The 12661-nt window shown below is 32.3% G+C and overlaps 1 protein-coding gene across 1 annotated transcript; it reads left to right on the top strand.

Annotated features, from left to right (window-relative positions):
• The first annotated feature begins 6290 nt into the window (after positions 1-6290).
• Positions 6291-12405, top strand: LOC104732351 (DNA (cytosine-5)-methyltransferase 4-like). The gene is made up of 12 exons (XM_010451884.2): positions 6291-6540; positions 6690-8056; positions 8193-9633; positions 9748-9912; positions 10017-10215; positions 10311-10422; positions 10523-10664; positions 10755-10952; positions 11065-11343; positions 11436-11603; positions 11692-11910; positions 12048-12405. The coding sequence occupies exons 2-12, from the start codon at positions 6699-6701 to the stop codon at positions 12195-12197; spliced, it is 4431 nt and encodes a 1476-aa protein (XP_010450186.1). The 5' UTR covers positions 6291-6540; positions 6690-6698; the 3' UTR covers positions 12198-12405.
• Positions 12406-12661: the final 256 nt, after the last annotated feature.

Here is a 12661-nt window from a genome sequence, read left to right as displayed (position 1 = left end):
CAAAACTTTAAAATAGCAGGAAAGAGATAAAACTGGAATATTCACCAAACATTTTCATTGAAAACCTAAAATGACAACTAAATTAAAACGGAGGTTGTATTTCATTGTTATATGAGTCACATAATAAACTATGTGAGCGTTATAGATATGCAATCATTACATATTAATATATTTTCTTATATATGCAATATTTCTAAATACTATTATTAATCATTCATTACATTACTATAAATATTATGAAAGTTACAAAAATGAGAGTTAGTACAAAATATGGGATTGATGAGATGGAATAGAAAAATTAATAAAAAAATGTGTGAGGTTTATAAAAATACATTATTGTGAATTAATAACTAAAATTTTCTACTGTTTTAAATATATATTCAAGAGTTATATATTATATATATAGATATCTGAACGGGCATCTTAGCTAATTAAATTATTAAATTTAAATATACATTCACTTCTCTCTTTAAACATAAATATATATAGTTATCTCTTTATCAAAAAAAATATATATCCAATTCTCATTTAGTTATTAATAAATTATATTATTAAAATATACTTTAGTTTATTTTAAATGGATTGAAAATGAAATAAAATAATGTAATATCAAGATCATGTGAATTATTTATATTAAAGTGTGGAAATAAAACAGCCAATTATTACTCGACATTATCCTATACAACCCAAATATTATAATCATATATTCTTAAACTATTTAATCATCAAATTATTTGTTAAGCAAAATTTTTATTATGTAAATTCAATTGAATAAATTTGTTACACTAAAAATTAAAAGAAACAAAGTGACACTTGTGAAAGAAGAGATAATCAAATGAAAATCTTTTGGATCTTTCGAAAAGAAAATTTTACTTTATTATTATATGATATAATATAGTAAGATTTTTTTCAACTCTTACTCTAAGAATATGACGTCCAACATCATTATATATAAAAATACTTTTAAAATCAAACACATGAAATTATTTATTTTCTTTTATAAATATTTTAAAATGATTGCATAAATCATCAAAAGATGAACAATAGTAAAAATAATTTAAATTTCTGGAGAAAAAATTCAAGACTTAGTAAGATAATATTTCTTCTAAAGTTAGGAACTTCCCAAAAATGGATGATCCGAACAACGATACTATTGTTACTGGTGTATTGTTGTTCGTTGGAGATTGAATCAAGGATAGAATAGAAAATAAATGTTTTAGTTTTCACAATAGTCTGAATGAGGATGTGTTTGTATGGTAATATGTTGTTTTTAGAAAACTAAACTTTATAGAATGTTTGAGCCTTTAAGAGAGAGAAGGGATTGAAATCAAACATTAATGATCATAAATTCGTAAATGTTTCTAAATAATAAGTTAAAAATGAGAAGTAATATAAACAAAAATGAGAATTGAGGAAATAGTGGATAGAGGCAATGCATAAAATGATGATATTATTTTAAATCAAAACATAACTGATTATGTTCATAATTTATTATGAAACTAGATGAATACCCACGCTATGCGCGGGCTTATAGCTTACCGCTTTTTAAACAATTTTGCTACTAATTTGATTTTGTTATGTAGAGTTTATCTATTTTTTAATTGTGGAAATCTTGAAAAATATAATTTGATTTTGATATTTTTTTTTACTTCAAATAGCTTTTTTCATTTTGCAATTGAATTATTAGATACATGCATAGACAACTTTATTTTGAAAGCTTAACCATTTTACAATTCTTGTCGAAAACTTCTAAAAAAAATATTCCAAATGAAAGCTTGATCTAAAGATGCATATTTTGTAACAAAGAGTTTTTTAGCTTCTCAGTTATATACTATGAACTACTAACATTTTAATTTATCAAGATTGATTAAGATAGACATCTTCCTTTCATGTTAGCTCTTCAATTTCTTGAATATAACTCTAGAATTTTTTATTTATTTATAAGAATTTCATTTAATTTTATTTTTGACAACTTCTAAATATTAGAATATGAAAACTCCTTCCTCTTTGTCTCTGTATTCTGCTAAACCAACATTCTACAATTTTATTCAATTATCTTCCATTTGATAGTGAACAAAACTTCAATCTTCTTCAAAAAAAAAAATTTTAGGGACAAACTTTCATGAATTTCTCTACAATATTAACAAATATCTCTATCACTGCTGCAACTCTTCAAACTATTGACAAAATTATGACTCCTAAACCATATATCCATAGATTCATGGTTTACGCTGAGAGGAAGAAGTGGCTCTTGATTCAATCCCGATACTTTTTTTGTCTTTTGGTGATGCATCTACTCTTTTGAGAAATGTTATAAGCCTCTCTAATTTTTTTATGTAAATATTAAAACTGTTTTTGTAATATAAAAAAGAACAAAATACATGAATAGGTCTTTTTGCTTTTAATGAGGATAGACAAGTGGCACTCTCTCCACTGCTGATGTGTCACTCAGATGGAGAGAGTTGGCCATCTTTCATAATATAGATTCCTAATATGAAAACTTATAAATTTTAAGTAATTCAAAAATACCATGACGTTTGAAATAATGTGTGAATCGAACAAAATAATTATAGAATTAGATCAAAACCATCTCACAATCTTATGTAATTTTCCAGAAAGTAAGCTCAAAATTTTAATTTTTGTATAAATAATTTTTAATAAATTAAACTAATTTACTTAAATAATACCATCCCACCATCTTACTTAAATTTGATTCCGCTTGTCCCCGTGAAAATTATAGAAGATTAAAACATAGAAATTAAACCCAAGAATTCAAACCTATAAATTTAATTTAATGTTGGTATAGTTTTGAAATGAAACCAACCACAGAGTGATATAAGGTGGCTCTAGATTCTTGGGGCAGCATATGTTTCTGATTAAAGAAGGGATGAAGGATATGTTGATGGCATTTTTTTGGTTCTATGGGCATGTAGTTAATTAGGTTCAAACTATAGTTAATTAGGTCCAAACAAAAAAATACAGGTGTCAGCAATATGGTAAGCCAAGTGTCATCTCCTTAGCAAAAGTTGAGAAAAACCTTCTCGTATAATTTATTATGAAATTCCTAATATGAAAACTTATAAATTTTAAATAATTCAAAAATACCATAACGTTTGAAATAATAAGTGTGAATCCAACAAAATAATTATATAATTAGATCAAAACCATCTCACAATCTTACGTAATTTTGCAGAAAGTAAATACAAAAATTTAATTTTTGTATAAACAATTTTTAAAAAATTAAACTAATTTACTTAAATAATACCATCCCACCATCTTACCTAAATTTGATTCCGCTTGTCCCCGTGAAAATTATAGAAGATTAAAACACAGAAATTAAACCCAAGAATTCAAACCTATAAATTTAATTTAATGTTGGTATTGTTCTGAAATGAAACCAACCACAGAGTGATATAAGGACTCTAGATTCTTGGGGCTGCATATGTTTCTGATTAAAGAAGGGATGAAGGAAATGTTGATGACATTTTTTTTTGTTTTATGGGCATGTAGTTAATTAGGTTCAAACTATAGTTATTTAGGTCCAAATAAAAAAAATACAGGTGTCAGCAATATGGTAAGCCAAATGTCATCTCCTTAGCAAAAGTTGAGAAAAACCTTCTCATATTATATAAGATTTTATGGTAATAACTGGCTAGATGGAACAAGAAATCAGTGATCATTGTTCTTCCATGGGTATGATGAATGCCTCTACTATTTTCTTCGATACTACAAGACCAGAAACCGATATGGATCTGCCAAAGATGCACTTTCTCTTCATGATATTTCTTCGCTTCGAGAATAGGTCAAGTTATCATCTAAGAATACTATCACAAAATTAATTATGTAAATACTCTTCGAAGACATCATTCATGAACTTCATGAATAGAGCTGAGGCTTTCATTCCAAAGGCTAGAAGTGCCTATAACGTGTTCTGGAGTTTGTCTTCTGCATGTCTTTTTCCACTATGGTAATCTTGTGGCACCTCAACGACGTCATAATTATCTTTGATAATCACAAAACTTCTTGCAGCTGGTCATCAATTTATAGTAATGAGTGTTTGTTTTGATGGTCACTTTGTTTAGCCCGCAATATTTTGATACATAGCTTGATGCTCAACTTCCTCTTTGATGAATAACATTGGTATATTCCCAATGGTGAGCTGCTCGACTACAAAACTTCTTTGTCAGCTATCTACCTACTTCTTTAGCTCATCAATAATCTATGTTGCTGCTTAGAGATACAAAACTTTTGTATTTAAGCAATGCTAGGCTCCAACTTGGTAGTAAATGGTGATGATCCTGCAAGCAGTTTGAAGATAGAGGCATACTGTACGGCGACATAAAGGGTTTTCAAAGCCAACCATGTGGCTTCTCCTTCCAAAAAGATTGTAGCATGACATGCTTGACACCCTATGTGTACCAACTCTTCTGATTGGAACATCAAGAATTACTACATATAACACTTCCGTTTCATCTCTAAAAAGTCTCCCAACAGCTTAACTCCATCTATCAGAATGAAAACGCTCTTAAAATCCCTCACTGAGTTCATTATTCTAGGTCCGACAATTTCAATCCTCTTTTGCTTCTCTATGAGCTCCTCACTGCAACCCTAATACGTAGCACCTCGACGTCACAAACCATGTAGAGCACCAATGTCAAATTAAGTGTAAGTTGTAATCCCCTCCCTCCCCATTAGAAATATCCTTTACCGTTAATTTATATATTAGCATATTCATTTATCATGATAATATAATTGTTACGTTTAACACATGTTAACATATTTGTATACATTGCTAATTAAATTGTTACCCATACATATCGGAATCAAACCTAGAAAAATGCGACAACCGTTGTTATCGTTGATAATACCCATTTCCCTCTCATGATCGATTAACCTCATCAAAACCCATGGCAAATGTCTCATTGCACATTTCCGCTGTCATTCTAAACTTTGCGGCTCAATCTGTTCGATCCATCAATCCAAACAAATTTTAATGTCATCACTATGAAACTATTTAACCATCGTAAATTCTTACATGACGCGATCTCATTTATGACCACCGCCTGTAAAATCGTCACCTTCAGTATCATCACCACCACCTGTAAAATCAGCACTATCAGTGCACCTCAATTCCTTCCAATCATTACCACTGTCAGGAATATCATTATCACAATCACCTCTGTCATTGTCTTCTCCTTTCATCTTCTCACATTTTCTCACTTTTGCTACTTCTTTTCTTCCACCTCATTTGAGTATTTTGCACATATACAGTACTCATCAAATAGTTTCCTTGTTATTGACTTAATTTTCGAGTCGTTTGTGGTCATCTAGTGACAATTCCCAATTATATTACTATCTTGATACAAACAAACTTAGCAAGGAGAGTGCATTCTGACATATACTACTTATAACATATGCTGTAATTTTCTTTTGCATGCCATTAATTTTATAGATAGGGGTATAATATATTTGTCACAATGTTTAATACAATAGGAACCAAATAATGATGAAATGAGAAAACTAATTTTCAAATCAAAAGTGCTATATAATGCGATTTTCCATTTATTAATGAAATTATGAAACTTCTGTGGGAAATTGCCCAAAAGCTAAAGTACAAACTCATAAGATTTTTGAAATCTCATTGTACTATGTATCACACCAGTCATGCCAGCCCTAAAATATCAGTTTTTTTTTTAAATAGAGAAAATATTATTTTTAGGGTAAAAAAATATTTTAAGTGAATAAAATAGTTCTTTTTTCTTTTTATAATGGTCCATTGTATGTTTTTTTTTTTTTGGTCCATTGTATGTTTATGGTGGGTGTTATCTCATATTTAAAAAGGGTAATAAAATCTTCTATATAAATCGGTCAAATATTTTCCTCCAATGTTCAAACAAAATCTTTCTTTTCCTATTTCTATTTTATAGTCAAATGTATAAACCAAATGGCTAATTTTTAAAACATAATATATGACTTGTCTGGTTTTTAAAATATATTTCAGTCAAATATCTTGAAGTGAACAAAACAAAATTTATTGTTATTAATACACATAATTTATTGATTTAATTCACAGATTATATGTATCATTTGACCAATAAAAACAGAACACTAACAACAGAAAAATTAAAATGTGAAGAAATGTAGTTAGTTGAAACATTGAATTTATATTTGATATTCTCTAAATGTATATTTTTTAATTAATTAATTCAAATATAGGATTTTATGGGTATTCCCCAAAAGCTAAATTTTCAATTAATATATAAAAAAAAAAATCTAAATCACAGCTCATCAGTGTATAACAAGATTTTTTTTTTGTCATCCCTAAATGTAAAGAAATCTCAGGAGTATTTTTGTCCTATTTTTTTAAATAGACTTACCTCTCTATAGTTGTTGGCTCCTCCATCTTGTTTTACTACTCTCATTAAACATAAATTTTTCTTGTGTCATTCTTCTAAATTTCTTGTCCATATCAAGCTAGATTCGAAGGATTTCGACTAAAAAAATTTGAAAGTTTTTATTGTTTATGTCAATATAATCAAGGTGATGTAGCAAACTTTTTTTTTTGTTTTTTGTCAACATGTAGCAAACATTCATTTAGAGGGATTTGATTACATAGATTCATGCAAAATTTTTATTTAAATTGCATGCTAACGATATGACTTATGTGGTTAATCTTGTTTCAAACTTAGATTTTGGAAATGGAGAAAAAAGCTGGGAAACAAAAGAAGAGAAGTGTTGAATGGAATGACGTCTCTACGACAAAGAGGTCAAAGCGAGCAGCAGCATGTATAGACTTCAAGGAGAAACGGATCCGTATCTCTCAGAAATCTGCAACTGCTAAAACAAAGAAACATCAGATTGTGGAGGAAGAGATCACGGCGATAAAGTTAACTACTTCTTTAGAGAGCAATGGTGATCAACCTCGTCCAAACCGGAGGTTAACTGAATTCATTTTACATGATTCAAATGGAGTTCCTCAGCCCGTGGAGATGTTGGAGCTTGATGACATTTTTATTGAAGGTGTTATCTTACCTTTAGACGAGGACAACGATAAAGAGAGGGGTGTGAAGTGTCAATCTTTTGGCCGAGTAGAGAACTGGACTATATCTGGTTATGACGATGGTTCCCCGGTGATATGGATCTCAACCGATTTAGCAGATTACGATTGCCTTAAACCTGCTACCAGCTACAAGAAGATGTATAATTATTTCTTCGAGAAAGCTTTTGCTTGTGTGGCTGTGTATAAGAACTTTTCCAAGAATCCGGATACAAGCCTTGATGAGCTACTTGCAGCGGTTGTTGGGTCAATGAACGGACGCGAGATCTTTTCCAGCAGTGCAGCCATCCAAGATTTTGTAAGATACCAAGGAGAATTCATATATAACCAACTTATTGGTTTGGATGAGACAGCCCAGAAACATGAAACAAGCTTTGCTGAGAATCATGTTCTTGTTTCTCTGAGATGTGAAAGTAGTATACATCAAAAGGGTTTGTCTGATGTGGCTTTGAGGATTGATGAGAGAAAGGGCATGACATCTGATCAATTGGTGGATAGTGATAATGGAAAGGACGACGTTGACGTTAAGTATGCTAAACTACTACAAGATGAAAAGTATAGGAAATTAATGCAGCAGCGGAGACGTAAGCCCAGGTCAAATTTTGTTTCAAATAGTTTTTACATTAAGATCAATGAAGAAGAGAGCACCAAAGAAGAAGTAGATGAGGTTCAACGTTACGACCTTGGCTATGAGGTTGACACACATGACCTACCTTGCAAAATACTTCACAATTGGGCTCTTTATAACTCTAATTCACAGTTTATACAACTAGAGCTACTTCCCATGCAGCCTTGTGGTGATATTGACGTCAACACGTTTGGGTTGGGTGTGGTGGATGAAGAAGATAATGTTATAGGGTTTGGTTTCGATGATTCGGAGAGCTCTACGCAGTCACATGATCCTAATCGGCTGCAAATTTTCCTTAGCCATGTAAAGGAATGGCATATTGAGTTTGGGGCACATATGGTCTCCATGTCATTACGAACAGATAATGCCTGGTAAGACTACTATATAGTTCATTACATGTTTTCGCTTTCCATGTTACTTATATTACTTGCTGATGTATCATATTTATTTATTTATTATTATTTTTTTTTTTTTGAACAACCGCTGATGTATCATATTTATATGCAGTTATAAATTTGGGAAACCGTCAAATCAGTATGCTCCTTGCTTTGAACCTGTACTGAAAAAAGCAAGGGTTGGACAAAGAATTTTGAGTTTGGTCAGGAATGAGACAAGAGCTGCTAAGCTTTCATATGCAGATATCTTAAAACAACTTTGTGGGTTAGAGAAGAACGATAAAGCTTATATTTCTTCTCATCTCTTGGATGTTGAGAAATATGTGGTTGTCCATGGACAAATTCTGTTGCAGTTTTTTACACAATATCTTGACAAGGATATCCAAAGGTGTCCGTTTGTTCTTGGTCTTACAAGTAAAATGCAGGATAGCCACCACACAAGATGGCACATCAAGAAGAAGAAAATTTTGCAAAAAAGAGAGAATATGAATCCAAGGGCAAAAATGGCACATGTGGTCTCCAAGATGAAAGCCATGCCAGCAACAACAACTCGGCTTATCAGTAGAATTTGGGGCGAGTTTTACTCCATTTACTCTCCAGAGGTTGGAGACGAGGACTCTGTACCAAAAGCTGTTGAGGTTCGAATGTATCATCCTCCTAAGCAAATTAGAGGTAGTGTTGGGGAAATGGAGATAAGATGGGAAGGTGAGATCCTTGGAGAAACTTGTGCTGGTGAGCCTCTCTATGGACAAGCCTTTGTTGGAGGTGTACAGGTGGCTATTGGTGGTGCTGTCATCTTGGAAGTTGATGATCAAGATGAAAATTCAGCAATCTATTTAGTGGAGTACATGTTCGAGAGGAAAGATCACTGCAAATTTCTCCATGGGAAACTCTTACAAAGAGGATCCGAGACTGTTCTAGAGTCAGCTGCTAACGAGAGGGAACTGTTCTTGACTAATGAATGCCTTACTGTTCAGCTCAAGGATATAAAAAGAACAATCAGTTTCGAGATTCGGTCAAGACCATGGGGGCATCAGTATAGGAAAGAGGACATGGCTGCAGATAAGCTTGACAGGGTAAGAGAAGAAGAAAGAAAAGCTAAAGATTTGCCAATTGAATACTACTGTAAAAGCTTGTACTCACCTGAGAGAGGAGGATTCTTTAGTCTTCCAAGAAACGATATGGGTCTTGGTTCTGGATTCTGCAGTTCATGTAAGATAAGGGAGGATGAGGAGGAAAGGTCAAAAGTTAAACTCAATGTTTCAATGTTCAGATTTCTCTCCAATGGGATCGAGTACTCTCTAGACGATTTTGTTTATGTTATCCCCGAATACATAACGAAAGATGGATCAATGAAGGGGAAAAGAAGGAAAAATTTCAAGTGTGGACGAAATATTGGGTTAAAGGCTTTTATAGTCGGCCAGTTACTCGACATTCATGTCCTAAAAGAGCCCCAAAAAGGTAATACAGCTTCCTTTCAAGTTAAAGTGAGGGGGTTTTATATGCCTGAGGACATTTCTGTAGAGAATGCATATAAATCAGACATCCAAGAGGTAACAACTATTTCTTACGTATTAATAAAAATAAAACTATTTCTTACGTAACATATTTGGTAATGTTTACATTTAATTATTTTATAATATTTTCTATTTTTGGCAATTTTTTAGCTTTATTATAGCCAAGACATATATGTTCTCCCCCGAGAGGCTATAAATGGAAAATGTGAAGTAAGGAAGAAATATGATATGCCCTTATGCCATGAATTGTATATATCAGACCATATTTTCTTCTGTGAACTTTTCTATGACTCCTCTAATGGTAGTTTCAAGCAGGTAAATAGTTAAACTAATTCTATACATAGTTTTTAAAGATCATGATTATTGTTGGTTCCGACAATAAAGCTGAAGTGTTGTTTCTTTTAATCGTCATGTAATAGTTGCCTTCCAGTATGAAGCTGAATTTCTCTACTATTAAAAACAAAAATATCCTACAAGAAAAGAAACAAAAAGGAGTGGAGAGTGAAACTGACTCTGAGATGTTTGTAAAGCCTGATGTGGTACCTGAAGAGATGCGTCTAGCTACACTAGATATTTTTGCAGGATGTGGTGGCATGTCTCATGGACTAGAAAAGGCTGGTATGTAATTTATATTCTCCTTACATACATTTTATCATTCAAAATGCTTGAACAACTTAACTTGTATATTTATATGTATGGTTTATGTACTCAAGGTGTATCTGAGACAAAGTGGGCGATCGAGTATGAAGAGCCAGCTGGAAAAGCTTTTAAACAAAATCATCCCAAAGCAAAGGTTTTTGTTGAAAACTGCAATGTCATACTTAGGTATATAGCGAACTAAAAAAGAAAATACACTTTATATACACTTCCATATAGGCTTTTTATTGTGTTGAGAGGATCAATTGTTTGAGATTATTAATTACAGGGCTATAATGGAGAAATGTGGAGATCTAGATGATTGTATCTCTGCTGAGGAGGCAATGGAGATTAAACTTAATGAAAACCAGAAAAGTACTCTTCCAATTCCTGGTCAAGTTGATTTCATCAATGGAGGCCCTCCATGCCAAGTATATCTTTTAAACTGTTATTGTAGTTTTTCAATATAATCATTCTTTTAATAATTAGTGAAAAGCTACTTAATCTGGAAAATTTGGCAGGGATTTTCTCTTATGAACAGGTTTAGTAGCAGCACTTGGAGTAAAGTCCAGTGTGAAATGATCTTAGCATTCTTGTCATACGCTGATTATTTCCGGCCAAAATACTTTCTTCTAGAAAATGTGAAGAACTTTGTGACATTCAACAAAGGAACTACATTTAAGCTTACCCTGGCTTCTCTTCTTGAGATGGGTTACCAGGTAATTAATATTTATCTCCTAGTGCAATTATTTTGGTGTCTTGGTCTTTGTGTTCCACATGTATGTGATTGCTGTTTAGGTTTTTATATTACAAGCCTGTTGAAACATGTAGGTAAGATTTGGGATCTTGGAGGCTGGTGCATATGGAATATCCCAACCTCGTAAAAGAGCTTTCATTTGGGCAGGTGCACCTAACGAAGTTCTTCCAGAATGGCCAGAGCCAATGCACGTCTTTAACAATCCCGGTTTTAAGATCCCATTGTCTCGAGGTTTACATTATGCTGCTGTGGAGACTACTAAATTTGGTGCACCTTTCCGCTCAATCACGGTGAGGGACGCGATTGGAGATCTTCCCAAAGTAGAAGACGGAGAATCCAAGATTTATAGAAAGGTATGATTTAATATCACCACGCCACAAGAAAGTATATTAAATACAATTACCTTAAATACAATAACATGAAGTTATGGTTTTGTGCCTTGTAGTATAAAGGTGTTGATTCATCAGTCTCATGGTTCCAAAAGAAGATGAGAGGAAACATGGATGATCTTACTGATCATATATGTAAAGGGATGAATGAACTAAACCTCATTCGATGTAAGAAAATCCCAAAGAGGCCAGGTGCTGATTGGCATGACCTGCCCGACGAAAACGTAAGTCGTACTCTTATACATCCGGCTACAAGAATTCTTATTAAATCTTCACATCACTATAAATGCATTGTCTTATATAATATTACAGGTGAGGTTATCAAATGGGGTCGTGAAAAAATTGATTCCTTTTGGTATATCAAACAAAGCTGATGAACACAACGGTTTTAAGGGACTCTATGGTAGATTGACCTGGCAAGGCAACTTACCCACTTCCATCACCGATCCTCAGCCCATGTGTTTTGTGGGAATGTGCTTCCATCCTGACCAGGACAGAATCATCACTGTCCGTGAATGCGCTCGATCTCAGGTAATAAAAAACTCTTATATTCCTTCTACTTGGTCTTCTAGCATTAATATAAATGTAGATATTTTTGGTTATGGGAATTAAGTAATGTTAGTGTATGGGTATAACTAGCGAATGTGTGGTTTTATAAAAAATTGCAGGGATTTCCGGATAGCTTTACATTTTCAGGGAGGATAAAAGACAAACATAGGCAGATTGGGAATGCAGTCCCTCCACCATTGGCATATGCTCTCGGTCGGAAGCTTAAAGAAGCACTACATCTCAAGTCCTCTCGTCAACACGAATCCTAAAAATCAGCCAAATTTGCACAATATGTCAGATGAATAAGAGATAGATTTGTCGTTAATTTATTTCTCTTTTAAGTATAATCCTTTCTTGAAACACAAAGTCATTGGTTTAATTACGATGATAGTCGTTGATAATAATACTAAGGCTAGGTTTGTTTATTCCATTTTGTATGTAAAATCATATTATAATCAATATAATTGTTTTCTTTGATATTTTTCTTTGCTATAAATAATACAAAAAATAATACATATAAAACTTTGGTGGATGATTTTTACCTTATTATCTATTTAAAAAAAAACGTTAAGAAAATTATGACCTCGAGGTCTAATATTTCTGGTTATGTTGACGGTCAAACAATTTAGATTTATTGGAAATTCAACAACAAAAACCTGAAAAATAACTTTAAACTATATATTAAAAAACCTGAAAACAATTTACACAGAGCTCAAAAATGAAGTTTTTATGT

This window comes from Camelina sativa, chromosome 12 (genome assembly GCF_030686135.1).
Source record: "Camelina sativa cultivar CO46 ecotype springtype chromosome 12, ASM3068613v1".
NCBI lineage: Eukaryota > Viridiplantae > Streptophyta > Magnoliopsida > Brassicales > Brassicaceae > Camelina > Camelina sativa.
Note: the sequence above shows the minus strand (reverse complement) of the source record. Positions and strands in the feature narration are given on the sequence as shown.